The 20,120-nt window shown below is 35.8% G+C and overlaps 1 protein-coding gene across 1 annotated transcript in view; it reads right to left on the reverse strand.

The window, feature by feature from the left end:
- ERBB4 (erb-b2 receptor tyrosine kinase 4) overlaps positions 1-20,120 on the reverse strand; it is a 1,285,626-nt gene that overhangs the window by 298,308 nt on the left and 967,198 nt on the right. The window contains 2 exon segments of the mRNA XM_010861119.1: positions 5,887-5,980; positions 11,711-11,843. Coding sequence (XP_010859421.1) covers positions 5,887-5,980; positions 11,711-11,843 — 227 coding nt within the window.

Genomic DNA, 20,120 nt, shown 5'->3' on the forward strand with positions numbered 1-20,120 from the left:
AAGAAATCTGAGCACCGAAGAATTGATGCTTTTGAACTGTGGTGTTGGAGAAGACTTGAGAGTCCCTTGGACTGCAAAGAGATCCAACCAGTCCATCCTAAAGGAGATCAGCCCTGGGTGTTCTTTGGAAGGAATGATGCCAAAGCTGAAACTCCAGTACTTTGGCCACCTCATGCAAAGAGCTGACTCATGGGAAAAGACTCTGATGCTGGGAGGGATTTGGGGCACAAGGAGAAGGGGACGACAGAGGATGAGATAGCTGGATGGCATCACTGACTCGATGGACGTGAGTTTGAGTGAACTCCGGGAGTTGGTGATGGACAGGGAGGCTTGGCGTGCTGCAATTCATGGCGTCGCATAGAGTCGCATATGACTGAGCGACTGAACTGAACTGATATGTTTGACTGAATCCCTTTGCTGCCACCTGAAACTGTCACAACATCGTTTATTAATTGGCTATATCCCAATACAAAATAAAATTTTTAAAGCATATACAAAAATAAAATTTAAAAAAGAAATATAATATTTTAAAATTTAAAGATAAAGGCAGCTAATGAAGAATAGCAGTGCAAAGAAAAAGAGGGTAATCTGAAAGAAATTCCTGGAAATATACTGGTGAGGTTCAATCAAGTACCGTTTTGACTATTTTGAAGTGAGAATCTATCAATCTATCTACCTAAGATCTAACTAGATAAACAGATATAGATATATAATCATTTTTCTTAATTTCCTATATGTATTTTATATGTGTACCTGTATGTACACATATATGTACATATATTTAATATTTATATACATATATTTTTTTCTATGAAATAGAATTATGTTCAACCTGAAGAGTTTGCTACTGGCAACTTATTTCCTACCAAAAGAATACTTCACATGCTTCCAATTTTAACACCTGCTCATGGGTACTTAGGCACGTAATGCTGTCTATTATACAAAATCATTTACTCTGCCAGTAGGCTCAGTGGCATGACATTGTATAAGACAAGTGACAAGCTGATGTCGTCTTTCAGAACACAAGAATAAAATTTACTAGGAGTAAATTAGGCAGTCATAAAATTAGGAATTATTTTTCTATAAAATTCTTCTAATGTAAAATAATGTCTAGGTAAAATCAACAGATGTAAAAAATACACAAAATTAAAATTAAATTCACATTTAATCTTTAGGCATACTTTAATAGAATATATTTTTTAACTTCCTCATATTTAGAGCATCTCTTAGCCTTTTGACTATATTACCATGATATGAAATCAAATGTCCAGAGCTGACACAACAAAAATATAGTCTGACAAATCTCAAGAGGAATGAAATGTACTGATTCTTCATCTCATTTCCATAATAAAGAGATTTAAAGAAATACATGTGTGTCTAATGGGTACTCTTCTATCATTATTTTCCCAAAACTTTTAAGATTCTAGGTCCAGTAAATGAACTAATAAATGCAATAATAGCAAACAAAGGTGAAGGCAATATTCTTTCTTATCTCTGATTTTAAGCTATCCTTGAACTCAATAATCTAGACAGAAAACTAAAGGATAGTCTAAATCCTGACAGAAATATTTCATTTTTTTTCTCAGTGACAATTGACATTTTTCTTTGGTAGTTACTGTAAAAGACAAAGCCATGGTTCACCAGTATCTAATTCTCTGAACTTTCAGCTTCATAGAATATAGAAATTGCCTACCACTAGACGGGAGGTGTGTCTTACTATGGATAATGAAATTAAGCAGAAGCAATTTAAGAAACTGCTGGTGCTAAACTCTCCGGCCTCTTTCCCTGCTGCTGATGTGGGGGTCTTATGTACATGTGAAGAGTGAAAGTGTTAGTCATTCATTCAGTGTGTCTGACTCTGAGATCCCAGGACTGTAGTCCACCAAGATCCTCTCCCCATAGAATTCTCCAGGCAAGAATACTGGAGTGAGTCAGTTCAGTTCAGTTGCTCAGTCGTGTTTGACTCTTTGCGACTCCATGGACAGCAGCACAACAGGCCTCCCTGTCCATCACCAACTCCTGAAGCCTACTCAAACTCATGTCCATCGTCTCGGTGATACCATTCAACCATCTCATTCTCTGTCATCCCCTTCTCCTCCCGCCCTCAATCTTTCCCAGCATCAGGGTCTTTTCAAATGAGTTGCTTCTTCGCATCAGGTGGCCAAAGTGTTGGAATTTCAGCTTCAGCATCAGTCCTTCCAATGAATATTCAGAGTGGACTGGTTGGATCTCCTTGCAGTCCAAGGGACTCTCAAGAGTCTTCTCCAACACCACAGTTCAAAAGCATCAGTTCTTCGGTGCTCAGCTTTCTTTATTAATCCCATTCTCACATCCGTACATGACTACTGGAAAAGCCATAGCTTTGACTAGACAGACCTTTGTTGGTAAAGTAATGTCTCTGTTTTTTAATATGCTGTCTAGGTTGGTCATAGCTTTTCTTCCAAGGAGCAAGCGTCTTTTAATGTCCTGGCTGCAGTCACCATCTGCAGCGATTTTGGAGCCCCCCAAAATAAAGTCTGTCACTGTTTCCATTGTTTTCCCATCTATTTGCCATAAAATGATGGGACTGGATGCCATGATCTTCTTAACTGTCCTCTTTCATCAAAAGGCTCTCCAGTTCTTCTTTGCTTTCTTCCATAAGGGTGGTGACATACTGTAGTGAGTAGCCATTTCCTTCTCCAGGGAATGTTCCTGATCCTGAGGGAACATTCCTGAGGGATTGAAATCAAGTCTCCTGCATTGCAGACAGATTCCTTACCATCTGAGCCACCAGAGGTGCCATAAATTCAAAACTTCTTGGAATGCCAGACCATCACAGAGTGAGGATGAGGGAAGGGTCTGAGAAAGCTTCCCAGAATTTCAGTGCACTTCACATGAAATATATTTAAATATTTTTCTGTAGTCTACTGCAATATGGTGGTTATTTATTACGGCAACACAAGCTTTATTAACCTGACTTTAATAGCTACTTCAGCTTTTATCAGGTCCCATCTCCTAGGCTTTATCTTCTCTTGCTGCCTCTCTGGCTTGTATTTTGGTCTCCTTTGACTTTATCTGATGTCCCTTTTCTTCTTGCATTCCCTGTCTTATCTTTCTTGATAGGACTATATAGGAATAGTGACAGTGTGTCAGAAAAGACAAAATTGTTTTAAAAAAGAGGAAGAAATAGAATAAAGAATAAAATAAATAAAACCAAGGGCAGACAGACAAGGATATAAAACCAGAGGCTTGCTTTATTTCAGATCTATCCCTCTCAAGATTACCCTAAATATCTGTCACATTTAAATAAGATAATATCATCCATTTTACATCCATTTGTGATGTATATTCCCAGAAAGCACTTTATTCTTATTACATTATAGACACTGTTGTCTAGAGAAAAAAAAAGTGAAATGAAAAGAGTGTGGAATTTGGTGTCATAATTTCTATAGTTGAATTCCAGCTCCACATCTTACTAACTTGCTGAGTTTTAGAATAACTTTCTAGTCATTACAGTGGGTTCAATTTCTTTATATTTTAAGTGGATAACATAATAGTATGTTTCAGGTATAATAGTGTTTGACAAATATAAATATTTATCAATTATTATCATTAGGGAAACACTGACAGATCAGGAAAATGAGATTTCAACAGAATAAATCATGAGACCAGGTGTGGGAATTCCAATTAGCTTTATGACTTCTTCTATGTCATCATAATGTCAGTCTCATGAAGAATTTTCCTGAACCTCTTGGATATCCTAAGCGATATATACCAGTTACATGACACATAAAACCACCACTGTCTCTAGTTTTGATAAAGAATATGTAGACCCAGAAACAGGCATACACCTTATACAATGTTGCTTGAGCTCAATTCTGGAAGTTTTTCAGATAGAGTAACCTAAAAGACACTATGCTCTTGTTTAGCATTTCAAGGCTTACTGATCAAGTGATCAAGCAGGTTTTCTTGATTTCATGCCCTGATCTTCTATAGTTGAGTGATTCAACTTTAACGAGCTTTTTGTACTTTTGACTTTTTGCCTTCTCTAATCTCTAGAACTATTCATTCACAATTTTAGCAATGAAGAGTGATTTTAAGCATTTGACCCACCAATGCCATCCTTACAGAATCAAAATATGTTCATTAAAAATCTGTCTTTTCATTTTTTCTTGATTATCAAATAATTTTGAAAATTGCAAGAATATTCACTTTCAGGGCTTTTTGATGTGTATTCTTATAAACTATCTCAATTCCTTTGAGGAATAGACTGCAAAAACAAAGACATCAATAAGCTAGTTACTTCTTAGCATACTTATATACCACAGGAGGCAGCATAAGGAATGCAACAAGCACGGGACTGATTTTGCAGTTTGCCTTCTTCAGAGAAGACGGCCAAATTCTTGGTTATTGTAACCGTATGCTTTTAAACTCTCTTTCTCTGAAAGATACTTTTTCCTTTTTTTTCATTCTCAGACATATGGTTCCTAGATACGATAGTTTTTAGACAAATTTTACAGAGACAGGTCAACTTACTTTAACAACCCAGTATGGAATTTTACTTTCCTGTTTCTCAACATTCTTTACAGAATCCACATTTCTCATGCTGCAGATTAATTGTATTTTCCATTACTACCCTTAGCAGAAAAAGAAAATAGCCACATATGCCCTTAGCATACTTAGTTGGCCATCATTACATACTAAATTGTCTTTTAGACTTTGGTTCTTTATGTCAAATCATATCACTTCTTTTTCTCAGAGGTTTGTTTTTCCAAACTTAATCATACTCATGGTAGTCCTTTGAACTGTCCAAGTATCCCACATACTTCTTTAGATGTTCCACAACGGCTCACTGGGGCCTAATGGAAGTTTGGAGGGCTCAATGATAATTTTTTTCTAAGCTAATTAAGTGCTGAATAAGCACTCTGGTAGAAAAAATTAATGCTATTTAAATTTCAAATGAATTCTTATGGAGCAGTGTGGACCTCTTGGCAACACTCAAATGTTGGTCCTCAAATTTTCTACTGATAGATGATTCAACAGACAAATAAACTGAAAATTTGTCTAAAGAAGGATGAATATGACACTTTGGAATGAAAAACTCATACTGACCTCATTATTAAGAAAAAGTCTCATTTTAAGAATGATGGGAACCAAAGGAAGGTCTAAAAAATAATTATCACTTTTCTCCATAAAACTAACTTTAAACTACATAAATGTCAGCATGTTCATGAGGACTTTGCTAATCCTATAGCCCCTTCTTTGATCAACATGGTTAAATTTTTTCTCTCTGCCACAGTATTTTATTACATAGTTTTAGATTTTAATTACGAAAGCTTGCCTTCCCCATTTTTTCAATTTTTCCTCCTAATGCTATCAAAGTTAAATGATTAAACACAGATATGAATATGTTACAGTTTACCTCAAACAAAACATGAACTTTCGTATTTACAAATCTTTACATGATTCCTCAGTCTAGATTCTTCTTAAAGGCATAGCTCAGACACCCCTTTTCTTTGGCTTTCTTTGGTGCCCCAGTTTTCAACTCAAAGGTTTGGTTTCTCCCTCATATGTGTTCCTATAACAGTTTATACATATTTATGTTTTATCAATTATTTTGCCTCCACTTAGTTATTTGTGTATCTCTCTTTTCACCATGATGCAATCTTTAAGGACAACACCATATTTTCTTTTAAAATAATTATGTTGGAAATAAATATTTAAGAAACTGAAGTTTTAAGTCTTTTAAGCTGTAAACCTCTTGAGGGGAAATTATTGATTGTGATTCCCCATAGCATTCTATAAATACCTATTTAATGGGTGGATAAACGACACAGCAATGACTCAACAGATATTCATACATGAAACCAAATAAGCCAACACAAGCACAGATGTCTTCAGGCTTACCGGTCCATGGCATGTGAGGATGCCATCTTCCATCTTCTCACACTGGGGGTCACACTCGACACAGATGGAGCCATTCTCAAACTCCCGAAATTCACTGTGAAAACACCAGCAGCATGAGGCAGTGTAAGCAAACAAGCTGTCAACTTAACAAATGAAGTAACATCTGCTAAAAGTCCTATTGGCAGAGTAAATTCTAGAGTTTGTTTCTCTATGTGCCAGGAGCATCAGAATCATTTCCCTGTACATTAACGAGTAAGTTCTCCATTAGGAGAAAAGATAAACTGCAGCCAGATGGCTCCTCTTGCCCTCCATTGGGTTCAACGACAGACTCATTCAGGAAACCTCTCTTGTGAGAGATATTCCAGCAGTCTCAAAAAAAAAAAAGAAAAAGAAAAAAGGAAAAGAACAAGAAAAAAAAAAGTATTACTCTTTTGATGACATAGCAGAACCATTTCTGCTATTTTAAGTAAGGCTGTGCCTATTTGTCCCTATATAAAATTTTACTCTTGGCTGAAGTCTTATTTTTTAAACTTTGAAAGAACTATTGTATTTTTCTTGTTGCTAAGTAACATGAATGTTCCCTATCCTTGTCCTTCAAATCCCAAGACTCTTCAATTTATTTTTAGTGAAACTTCAAAAATGCTTTGATTTCTTTTCTTCTTTCAAAATATCTGCCTTGGAGAATTACAGAAAATATCTTTTCATGGTAGATTTTATTTTTTTAGATTATTGATCTAATATCACAACATTCTTTTCAGTTTAGACTTTTTTTGAAGTAATTCTATATGATATAAAATTAATAAAAAATAGTTTAATGATAACATCCTAAAACTTTTTAATTAAAATCTAGGATGACGGTCATCGCTTCCCCTAACCTTACATTTTGTGGCTATTTGAATATTAAATGTTACCAACATATAAGTTTTCTAATCAATATCTACTCTAGAATTTTCATTTCAGTAATTGCATATCCATTATGTATGACTTCCCAGGTGGCGCTTATGGTAAAAACCTGTCTGCCAATGCAGGAGACAAGAGATGCAGATTCAATCCCTTGGCCAGGAAGATTCCTGAAGAAGGAGATGACAACCAATTCTAGTATTCTTGCCTGGAGAATTCTATGAACAGAGGAGCCTGGTGGGCTACAGTCCATCGGGTCGTACAAGTTGGACATGACTTAAGTGACTTAGCACAGCACACAACACTGTATAATATGCATACAACCACACTGTTTCCACTAATGTATGAGAGGATGAGGTGTTGGGTATAAACAACTTAGAATGTCAGCTATGAATAATTAACAAAATTTGACTAAATATTTATAGTTACTTTATTATTTTGTGCCTTTGTATCATGAGCGACCATTCCAAACTGATAGCATTGACAATATGGCAATTGGTCATTAACTAGGTAATAAATTCAAATATATTTTTCCTTAGTATCCATTCTTTTTTTCATAGCAGAATATCTCATTTGGTGATAATAAAGCCTTAACAAATGATTGAAATCCACAGGATGGGCTATATTTTCTGTTGGTTATATTAAGATTACATCTACTTCAAGGTAAAATAATGGTTTGGTTTTCAAACTAAATAGCATAAATCTATGATGAGTTATGTGTGGATGTACATATTTACTTACACAGATTTTGCACTCAAATTGAAGTGTTAGTTTGTTATGGATTAACTTTTTACAAAATTTCTAGAGTTTAAACTGTCAAATACATATTTTTTTTTTATTTTGCATGTTTTATCAACATGAGTGATATAAATATTCAACAGAGGAAAACTTCAGAATATAAGGGTTAAAATGATGTGGTGCTGGTGGAGGTGGGGAATGGAATTCAATTGTAAAGAGAATCAAAAGCATCATGTGTAAATGAGATTATATGATTGTTACAGCAAAGTCTGCAATCATCAGCAAAGCACCATTTCTGAAAACAGCTTCTTGGGTGATGAAAGAATTAGGATACTAAATGAAGACAACCATTTTTATGTTTCTAAGACACAGGCCATCCTTGTCTTTTCTCTGGAGCTCCCTTCTCCATATACAGAGTTGAGGAATAAAATGAGGAATAAAAAGAGTCCTAGAGATAACCTAGGAAATGGAGAAGGAAATGGCAACCCACTCCAGTGTTCTTCCCTAGAGAATCCCAGGGATGGCGGAGCCCGGTGGGCTGCCATCTATGGGGTCGCAGAGTCGGACATGACTGAAGTGACTTAGCAGCAGCAGTAGCAGAGATAACCTAGAGGCTTTTTTTTTATAGACTAGACTTCTACCTGTAGAACCTCTGTCTCTCTTTCTTTCTGTTTTCAAAACAGATTCTCCTTGCAATTTCTTTATTGTCACTGTCTCCATTATTGCATTTTTTTCTTTGCTGTCTCACAGGGATTCTGCTATAACTTTGCCAGAGATCCCTTTTCACTTGAGTCTGATCTAACAAGTCACATTCCAAGAAGCATGGGCATTGGTTCCTGAACTTTGTGTTTTTGCTTCTATGCATTTCTCACAGTTTTGTGTGTGTGCTACTTTAACCAATCCTGTGATCAAGAGCAAAAGCTTTGGAATTGGTTGGTGTTCTCAGCACCAAGATTAATATTTCTGTCTTAAATCTCCTAACTTCTCTAGACTTTATTTCCTAAATATCCTTTTTACTCTTAAAAAGGAAAAAGTGTTTCAATGAGAAATGTAAAAGATGACTACAAAGAGCTAAGACTGATACCCTTCCTGTTGTTTCTCTGTTCTCCACATTTCAGAAGCATTTAGCCATGTTGCCAGTTAAGAAAACACATTTAAGATTGCCTGGCAATTAGTTTTCTTGCTCATTTTGAATACTTGTGTATTGTAGTTTGTTGTTGTTATTTAGTCACTAAGTATGTCTGACTCCTATTGTGTCTGACTCCTTGCAACGCTATAGCCCACCAGGCTCCTCTGTCCATGGATTTCCTAGGCAACTATACTGGAATGGATTGCCATTTCCTTCTCCAGAGGATCTTCCCCTCCCAGGGGTTGAACCCAAATCTTCTGCACTGGCAGGCGGATGCTTTACCACTGAGTCACCAGCGAAGTCCATATTGAAGTTACGAATTCCCAAAATATAATGACTTGTATGATATGGATTTGAGTGCTAACAGCCAGGATTACCTGACTTAGAGTTTCCCCCTAAAAAAAAAAAATCCTCTTTTTAGAATTTCTTCTTTTATGATAGTCAAGCTATTTGTGTATGTAAATAGGTTCCTTGATTTTGTATTTCATATTTGTATTTATTTTCAGCAATGTATACCTGACTATTCTACCTAACCATTTAATCAGCTCAGACTTATAGACACTAAATGGAAACAAAGATAACTATTTTAGGGGTAGGAATTCTAACAAGACTTTATTATACTTTTTTCTCTTTTTGGAATCACAATTATTTTAAGACATCAATACTAGTCCCATTTTCCATATTAAAAAAAAAAGTTTAGGATAATTAGTTATTTATCCAAGGATGGACATTTCAAATAGGAAGTGATTAAGTTAGGATTTAAGCTCATTTTTCATCAAAGGCTGTCATGTCTGCCAGGCAAAGTTGGAAGAAATTTACCAGTATCACAGATTGGAGTTGGCAAAATCTATCATTGGGTAGGCAAGAATTATATCAGATATTTATAACATAGTTTCACTTAGTATATTTTAAACCAATCCTTGTGTATTATTTCCTAGGGTTCCATCACTGTGGCAAAAAACATTAAGGACTTTATATTTCTATAATACATTTGATTTAATGATTTGGAAAATGTGGTTTCCCTGGTGGTTCAGATGGTAAAGAATCTGCCTGCCACTGCAGTAGACCTTGGTTTGATCCCTGTGTCAGGAAGATCCCCTGGAGAAGGAAATGGCAATCCACTCCAGTATTCTTGCCTGGAGAATTCCATGGACAGAGGAGCCTGGCAGGGTTCTGTCCATGCAACTGCACAGTTGGACACAGCTGAGTGACTAACACACACACAAAAAAGTCAGATAATCAGTACTGTTTATTGTGCATTTAGGGAACCAGTATTTTTCCTTTGCTTAGCTTTCATTGTCTCATAAAAATGAGACAGAGAGTAGTATAGATAATCTATTCATCCACATTATCAATTTCATATTTCTGACAAGTTCAAAATTGAAATATTTAAGGAAAATACAATGGCTTCTGGAAAGAAACAGGATGAAAATCAGATGTCCTGATTTCCAGTGTTGGTTTGGTACTTCAACTACGTTTTGACATTGGTCAACATTTAATTCTACAACTTCTCACTATTTGATAAAATGATTTCTAGAATCTATTCCCTCCTTAGAACTGCACATACATATTCAATAAACTTTTATTGTAACAGTCTCTTAATCTAATTAAAGTCTATTAGTTCCATTTTAATGGCATCAATTGCTATACACACAGAGAAGCATATTTTATCTGAAGTATTTTATGTACAGAAAATATCTTTCTTTCATAATAATATGAACAAGCATGAATACAATTCAATTCAATGAGGCAAGTAGCAAGTAATTTGCTATTCATTATCAACTTTATGAGTTGACTGTGCTCTACAAAGTTTCAAGTTGAATTTTCCTGATAAAACTATTAAATCCTTTATTTGGATGCTGTCTTTATTAAGATATAATTCATATATCATACAGTTCTTCTATTGAAAGTGCACAATTCAATGCTATTTTAATTATCCACAGAATTGTACAACCATCATCACCATCTCAAACTGTTAAATAACTTTTTTAAAGTGGTTTTACATTTAAACGTCTAATTTTAGTATTTTTTCCTAAATTCATGGAGGGAATTGGTCTTAGTCATCTTTCAAAAAAGAGACATATCACTATTATTGAGATCCTTAGGTTTTTATCCTTCTAATGTAAAATGCAAAAATACAATGTTATCTGGGATTATGAAAACGGTTGTTAAAATAGGGACAATTTATAAGACAGAAGAAAGAACTTCAAAACTACAGTTTTACAAACCCTTGAAAACCTGTTCAGTGAGCAATACAGGGAAATTTGACTCAGGGACAGTACTAAAATTTTTATTTTAGTACTAATGAAGGACAACTGTGATGCATGAAATGGTATGTTAGGTTAAAGTGATTTTATGAGTATATGAAATGCCACACAACGAGGTATATACTAGGTTTTATTGTTGTCAATTTGATTGTTGCAGTATTGTAGATGGAATTTAAAATACTTGATTTAAAATACAGCTTAGGTTATCTTTAGAAAGTGACAAAGCACTTTCAGAAAACCTTTTCAACTAGAAAATACAAAGGTAATTTCTCTATAGGGCTCTGTGCTTGTCTGAAACATAGAAATGTGTGTAATTCCTAATACACAATCAAATAGCCTCACAACCTAAATGGAAAAAAAAAAAATCAAAAGTTCTGCAGTCATTCCAGATGAAAATTAATAGGAAAACAAGAGAAAAAAATTGTTGACACATATGAGAGGAAATATTACTTATCACAATGTCCTTCATAAAGAAAATAGAAACATTTTTCAATTTGGAGAGGTATAAATTTCTATAATCTATTATGAATTATTCATATTTATATACTTTTAAAAATATATGCACAATAGTCAATATGTCAATATGTATTTTGACCTGTTTACTCAAATAAAATTATTCCTTCTTAAAACAATTCTTTTTTATGTTTTTTTCTTTATGTCACACAAACTCTCCTTAAAAATCTTGACCAGCACACATATTCTGAAATTTTACCACTCTATGATCATTTTAATATCTGAACCAATCAATACCTCAAAGCTTATAAGATAAAGATGACATAAGATGCCTTACCCGTCATAGAGGTTACATGACTCTATGCAGGTCCTTCCCCTGCTGAAGCGACGGCATGACAAGCACTGGTCTGGCCCAGGTCCCCAGCACCCATCATTTGAACAGAGATGGTTGCACACCATTCCTTCAGCAGCTGAAAAACACACCAGAATCAAGGGGAAATAAAACAGAAGGCTGTGTCCAAACTAACCATGTTAATATGAAACTTCCTAGGTAAAGCTATTTCTAAAGGAGTCGTTGTAAAAGAGATCTGTGGCAGATGTCTGTCTGCCTATCCGTCACTATGGCTCACTCTACCCTCCATATTTCCCTAGTGCAGAGCCCCAATCACTGTATGTAGATAGCACCACTGTATTTTTCATAATGGTGAACAAATGCCTCTTACCTCTATCAAAATTCTAGGGAGGGAGAGTGACAGAAATTAACATTCCAGTTAAGGTAAGGAACAGAACATATCTTTCTAAAGCCAACCCTTTGCTCCACTGATACAACAAACATTTTGGCTTCAATTTCATATGAGAAATTCATGCAGAAATAGAACAAGCAATACTTATTATAAAACAACAATATTAAAAGGGGGAAAAAAGAGAAATAATTTTGCATTAGTTTGTATTAACTAGAAATTTATGTAAATAGAAATATGCAGTATGTTATCTTTTTTAGGTAATTTCTTTAACTCAGAATAATTACTTTGAGATTTATCCATGTTGCTACATGTATCAATATTTATTCATTTTTATTACTCAGTATATCCCATTGTATGCATATAGCACATTTTTAAACCATTCACGTAATGCTGGATATTTAGATTGTTTCCCATTTAGGGCTATTAAAAATTTAGCTACTATGAACATCCATGTGCACATTTGTTTGCACATACACTTTCATTTTATTTATTTATTTATTCATTTTCGGAATGAAATGGGTGGATAATATGGTAGGCAGAGGGTTAATTTTTTTAAAGAAACTATCAGATTGTTTTTCAAAATATTGTACCATTTTACATTCCCCATAGCAATAAATTCAACTTGTGAACTGAAGTTTCCTCACATCTTTACCAATACTTGGTATAGCTAGCCTGCTTAATTTTAGCCTTCCTAATATTATGTAGTGGAATCTCATATGGATTTGATTCACATTTTCTAGGTGATTAGAGATATTGAACATCTTTTAATGTGCTTATTTGCTGTCTTGTCTGATGAAGTGGCACTGAATTTTCTGCTCATTTTGTATTGGACTGATGGTTTTCTTACTATTGAGCATCTAGAGTTCTTTATAGATTCTGCAAATGTTTTCTCCCTGTCTTAGTCTTTTTATTTACTTATCACTCTTTTGAAAAGTACATATTTTAAAATATTGGTGAAGTGCAACTTATCAATTTTATCTTTTATAAATTATACTTTGGGCATTATATCTAAAATTTTTGTCTAAACCAAAGTAACAAACATTTTGTTCAAATTTTCCTTTTAGAAGTGTGATGGGTTTTTGCCCATATAGCCCATTTATAGTTAGTTTGCATATAATACTGATTAGTCAGGATTCTGAAGAGAAACAGAATAAATAGGTATATTCATATCTGTATCTACATATTTCTATATACTAAGAAATTGTTTCACACAGTTATAGAGGCTGCGAAGTCTGTCTGCTGTTTACAAGTTGAAGTGAAGTGAACTGAAGTTGCTCAGTCGTGTCCGACTCTTTGCGACCCCATGGACTGTAGTCTACCAGGCTCCTCTGTCCATGGGATTTTCCAGGCAATAGTACTGGAGTGGGTTGCCATTTCCTTCTCCAGGGGATCTTCCTGACCCAGGGATCGAAGTCGGGTCTCCTGCATCGTAGACAGACGCTTTACCGTCTGGGCCACTGGGGAAGTCCCTTACAAGTTGAAGACCCAGTCAATTCAGTTCAGTCACTCAGTCGTGTCTGACTGTTTGAGATCCCATGGACTGTAGCACGCCAGGCTTTCCTGTCCATCACCAACTCCCAGAGCTTGCTCAAACTCATGTCCATCGAGTTGGTGATGCTATTGAACCATCTCATCTTCTGCCATCCCCTTCTCCTCCTGCCTTCAATCTTTCCCAGCATCAGGGTCTTTCCCAGTGAGTCAGTTCTTCGCATCAGATGGCCAAAACATTGGAGTTTCAGCTTCAAAATCAGTCCTACAAATCAACACTAAGGACTGATTTTTAGGATGGACTGGTTGGATCTCCTTGCAGTCCAAGGGACTCTCAAGAGTCTTCTCCAACACCACAGTTCATCAATTCTTCAGCACTCAGCTTTCCTTATGGTCCAACTCTCACATCCATACATGACCACTGGAAAGACCACACCTTTGATTAGATGGACCTTTGTCGGCAAAGTAATGTCTCTGCTTTTTAATATGCTGTCCAAGTTGGTCATAGCTTTTCTTTCAAAGAGCAAGTGTCTTTTAATTTCATGGCTGCAGTCACCATCTGCAGTGATTTTGGAGCCCAAGAAAATAAAGTCTGTCACTGTTTCCATTGTTTCTCCATCTTTTTGCCATAAGGTGATGGGACCACATGCTGTGATCTTAGTTTTTGAATGTTGAGTTTTAAGCCAGTTTTTTTACTCTCCTCTTTCACTCTTATCAAGAGGCTCTGAAGACCCTGAAAAGCCTACAATACAGTTTTAGTCTGAGTTTGAGAACCAGAAGCACAGATATTTCAAGTCCCAGTCTAAGGGAAGAAGACTAATGCACCAGTTCAGGAGTTAGGCAGAGAGACTAAGTATGTCCTTTTTAGTCTTCAATGAATTACAATATACCTATCCACTTCATTTCACTCAGTCCATCAATTCAAATATTAATCTCATCCAGAAACACCCTTCCAAACTCATCCACAAATAATAATGTTTAACTAAATACTTGGGGAAACCGTGACTCAGTCAAGTTGACACATAAAATTCATGAACACAGATACTATCTTTTTCTTTTTTTTGGCATGTAGATATTCAATTTTTCCAGTACCATTTGTTGAAAATACAATCCCTTTTCCAGTAAATTATCTTTGCATATTTGTTTAAAATCAGTTGTCCTCATACTTGTAGGTCTATTCATATTTCTTGACTTTTCTATTGATCTATCTCTCAGGGTGTATTTTCTCACCTTTAATATATATGTGTCTTTATGATTGAAGTCTATGTACTGTAGGCAGCATACAGTTGGGTATTGCCTTTTTAATCTGATCTGACAACCTCTGCCTTTAATTAGGGTTGTTGTTGTTGTTCAGTTGCTAAGTTGTGTCCAACTCTTTGAAACTCCATGAACTACAGCACATCAGGTTTCCCTGTCCTTCATTAACTCCTGGAATCCACTCAAACTCATGTCTGTTGAGTCAGTGATGCCATCCAGCAATTTCACCCTCTCTTGTCCTCTCCTCTTCTCACCCTCAATCTTCCCAGCATCAGAATCTTTTCCATGAGTCAGCTCTTGGGGTATGTAACCAATAATCTTTACTATGATCATTGTAGTTAAAAATCATCGATTTTACTATTTATCCAAACTATTCTCTTCCCATTTTTTCCCTTTTTCATGACATATTTTGGAAAATCAAATCTTTATTCTTTCATTTTATCTCTTTTGCTTTTTGGCTTCTGAGCTACATAAATTTTTAATTTGCTATTTTAGTGATATAGTTTGTGGTTGCAGTAAACATTAAAATAATTTAAAAAGATAATCTGAAGAAACAGTGACTATACACAGGGTTTTCTTAAAACTTAAAGGAATGCTAATCTCATAATATTAACTATTTTAGCTAACTTATAAAGTTTGTGGACTTCGCTTAACTGATTCCATGTCTTAAATTAAGATAGCATATGTTGTAATTATTATTCTCACTTTTGGGGGAAACTATTCAAAAATTGAATGATTTGATATTTTACTCAGGAATGGCTGACAGTTTAGCTGTTATACCGATTTTAACAAATAGCAAGAGGTCTCTCCTTCTGATTCATTCATAATGCAGAGAAAGAGGGCTCTTTCACTATATAAAATAAATGTCTGTAGAAAGGAAATCTTAACATAAGTCTCATATCACTGATTCCTAGATGTACAAGTGCCGGGAGCAGGCATATTGCATATTGAGTGCATACTGCATATTGAGTGCAGCACTTTCCACAGCATCATCTTTCAGGATCTGGAATAGCTCAACTGGAATTCTATCATTGCCGGTACCAGCGTGAGGAACTCCGCCCATGACAAAGGTCATGAGGAAGGAGGCGGGATCGAGCTTCAGGAGTCCCCCTGGAAATTCTCGAGCATGTACCCCCAAAACCAGAGTCTGCCTACTTTCTGCTTTGTGCTTTCACCTACACCTCTGACTTTACGGGGGGCTGTCCCCCACTACCTCTCTCTGAAAAAAGAGTTAGCTTACAGCTCCAGTTAATAATTCCTGGGTGTGACAGTGTTTAACCTACAAACTCCTTTGGAAATCCTCTAGCCTGCCTGAATAGGTTTTTCCGGCCACATGTGATTGTTCAGAGCCTCCCAACTGTGAGAGGCAGGAGATGTTCTAAACTGTCTAAACACAGATTCTTTTGAGCAGTTAAAAGATTGATTAGAAATTGTATTGGTGAAGGGATTTTCACTTGTTGGGCCAATGTTTGCTGCTAAGTTTCCATAGCCCTTACCTACTGTGTCCCTGGCAGTGTATTGATTAATATAATTGGTGTAAGTAGTAGCTTTAATGTTTGTAACCTGGGACCCTTGAGTTAATTCTTTTTCTTGTTATAGCCCACCACACCTTTGCTCTGTAGGAATGCAACTTTATCTAATGCTTTTGGAGGGTGGCTCCTGACCAATCACCTTTAGAGAAAAATAAGTTTTCTGAAGAAAAGGTCTTAAAATGTTAACAGGCCTCTGGGCCAGAAGATGATGCAAATCACCTAAGCTTTTGCATATGATAAGTTTGCAGGAAGAAAGCCTGGCTTGCTGCCTGACTCTACCCCTTCCCCCATTATCCTCTATGCATAACTTAAGGTATAAAAACTACTTTGGAAAATAAAGTACGGGCCTTGTTCACCGAAACTTGGTCTCACCATGTCGTTCTTTCTCTTACCTTCTGGCTGAATTATTCAGCCTCTTTTCTACACTGAATTTCCTCACTGAGCTATCCTTATTTCAGCCTCTTTTCTCCACTGAATTTCCTCACTGAGCTATCCTCATTCTATTAGTCTTTATATCCTTAATTAATGTTTAATTAAGCAATTGTTTCCTGATCTTCGCCTACGCCGTCTCTCCTTCGAATACCCTGGATCAGCCGGGGCTGGTCCCCGGCATACAAGTAACTTCCCATTAATTTATAAAGATGTAAGGAATAAGAAATAGAGTTCAATCAAGCTGACTGAATATAAATGTGTAAAATCAAATTTTATATAACAGATGAAGATTAGAAAGGAGTAAAAGATCAGAGATACTAAAATATTACAAACTAATGCCCATTTTATAAGCATTGAGACATTTTAAGGTTACTGATAGAGTGTTTCATATTCTGACACATATATACATTTATATACAAATTTTGTATGCACTTGCTTATGGTATAAACATAATTATCAGAAGAAACCTTAAGAAAAAAAACAATAGCTATATTACAAAAGCAACTTGTAAAGATAAGCAGATTATATTCAAAATCATACTGTGGAGTATCACGAATCTCTCCCTTTCCTATCCTTGTAGAAAATATAATCAATGCCTCATCTTCTTCGTATATCAACTTCTGTCCAAGGCCTTAAATATGCTTTCAGTTTTTTCCTTTAGGACGTTGATAAAACCATCAGTACACCTTTGTACTGCCCATTTCATGATAGTCCATCAATTCCTTGATTTATTTATTTCACCTATTCACATTAATTTTGGGGGGCTTGAAAAAATTACTCTCATTCTTGTCCCTTCTCCTTTGATTTTCTGTTCTCTCCTTTGACATTAGTTAAAGAAGAGAGTGTTAGCGTCACTCAAACTCCTACCTTTTTTTCTTTACCTGCTACTTTTCTTAGTCTGTATTTAGATGCTCAATTTCAGAGCAGCTTTGAATCTGGGAAACAGTATCTATTGGAGGAAAGCAATATAAGCAGGAAATCATAATAATTACTTTCTCCTCACTCTTTCCAAAAGTCACTCTGCTGAGTGAAACCTTGGGAAATATCTCCACAAAGCACAGAATAAAAGACCAAGGAAACTACTTTGAAATTCTTAAGAGAAAAGAAGATTTCAATCAGTACCAAGAATTCAACAGCCCTCTGACCCTCCAGGGTGATAGTCCCACAGGAAGGAGTAAAAGGCCTATTCGGTGGCTTACCTTGAAACACCATCAAGAACTCTAAAGAAACCTTAGCAATGTAGCCATTAGGCAACCTTTAACTTCTGTTTTTTTGGAAATTGCAAAAATTTTTTTTATTTATATCATCTGATTTGTATCTGTCTATTAAAATTTTGGAGAGATAATAATGTGCTTATTATTTTGACCTTTACAGAGAATATTGAACTTGCTTTCATTAAAATAGAGGCAAGCTCAAGTAATGGATCTTGCTATGTGTTTCATGTGTGAAAGTAAATGAACTAGCTCAAAACACTGAAATGAAGTACCTGTCTGCAAGCACAAAGGCAGAAATAGCATCTTCTTTTTCATTGTACAAGACCACCTACATATGCTGTTTGCACTACCTACCATATGTAGAGGCATGGGTTTGACTTGGAATATTTTTGGGAAGATACCATTAATCTTTTTTTATGAAAGCTGAAAAAGATGACTTAGTTGTCATAGTTCAGTTTTTTCTGATTGGATCAACATAGACCAAATCCTTACTCTATGACTAGCCATGCAGCCTTGGGCAATTATTTACATATTACTTATCTGTAAGTAAATAATAACATCTATCTCTCCAGGTAATGATGAAATTTAGACATCATATTACTAATATATACTATATAATATAGTATATAATGCAGTTTTTTATTTATCTATGCCCTCAGTAAATGTACTTAAGAGAAATGTGGAAATAAACGAGTATACTCATGTGTTTACTTTTAGAAGTATTTGTTGAGAAACTTCTTAGTTTATGCTGGACACTGCTAAGAAATTGGGATATGAAGGACATATGAAATAGCATACATATTGTGTTATTAGTGCTTACAGCCTGGTTATGAAGACAGCACTAGATAAATAATTCTTTATATATATATAAATAATCTCTATCTATCTATCTGTCTATATATATATATATATTGAACTTGCACATTGAGTGGAAAAGGAATATCTGATGAGCCACTGAGGTGAACAATGGCCAGAATATGTAGGAACCACTGGCCATTTAAAGGCTTTTCTGCTTTGGCCAAAGATCTGTAGGAAATTAATGAAAGGATTTAAGTAAAGAAATTATGAGGCCTCCCTGGTGGCACAGACGGTAAAGAATCTGCTTGCAAAGTAGGAGACAAGGGTTTTACCCCTGGGTCAGAAAGATCCCATGGAGAAAGGAATGGATACCTTTCAGTATTCATGCCTGGAGCATTCCATGGACAGAGGAACCTGATGGGCTACATACAGTCCATTGGGTCCAAAGAGTTGGACATGATTGAGCAACTAACACTTTCTATAAAATATCACTTCAAATGCTTTGAAGGAACTGACTTAAAAACATATTTGAACAGTTGGTGGGAGAGAGAAAATAGTTGAACTGTCCAGAGATAGGCATATTTGACCCAAGCAGGGTCAGTCAGGGTTCTTTCCACAACACAGATGCTGGGAGAGAAAGTAGGGCTATTTTACCCATACTCATAACCCTGGAGAATGCTCTGGGCAGGGATAAACATTTTTAGTGACTTCTGAATTTTTCTTTTTTAATGGAGGATGATGAGTTACAATGTCTGTTAGTTTCTGCTGTACAACAATGTGAATCAGCTAAAAGTATACATACACTTCCTCTTTCTTGAGCCAAGACCCATCCCAACCCTCTAGGTCATCACAGAGCACTGAGCTGAGCTCCCTGTGTTATACAGCAGTTTCCCACTAGCTATCTATTGTACACATGGTTCAGTTCAGTCGTTCAGTCGTGTCCGACTCTTTGTGACCCTATGAACTGCAGCACGCCTATCCAGGCTTCCCTATCCATCACAAACTGCTGGAGTCTACCCAAACCCATGTCCATTGAGTTGGTGATGTCATCCAACCATATCATCCTCTGTCATCCCCTTCTCTTCCTGTCCTCAATCTTTTCCAGCATCAGGGTCTTTTCAAATGAGTCAGCTCTCCACATCAGGTGGCCAAAGTATTGGAGTTGCAGCTTCAAAATCAGTCCTACCAATGAACACCCAGGACAGATCTCTTTTAGGATGGACTGATTGGATCTCCTTGCAGTCCAAGGGACTCCCAAGAGTCTTCTCCAACACCACAGTTCA

Source organism: Bison bison, unplaced genomic scaffold (assembly GCF_000754665.1).
Source record: "Bison bison bison isolate TAMUID 2011002044 unplaced genomic scaffold, Bison_UMD1.0 scf7180017864471, whole genome shotgun sequence".
Classification (NCBI taxonomy): Eukaryota; Metazoa; Chordata; class Mammalia; order Artiodactyla; family Bovidae; genus Bison; species Bison bison.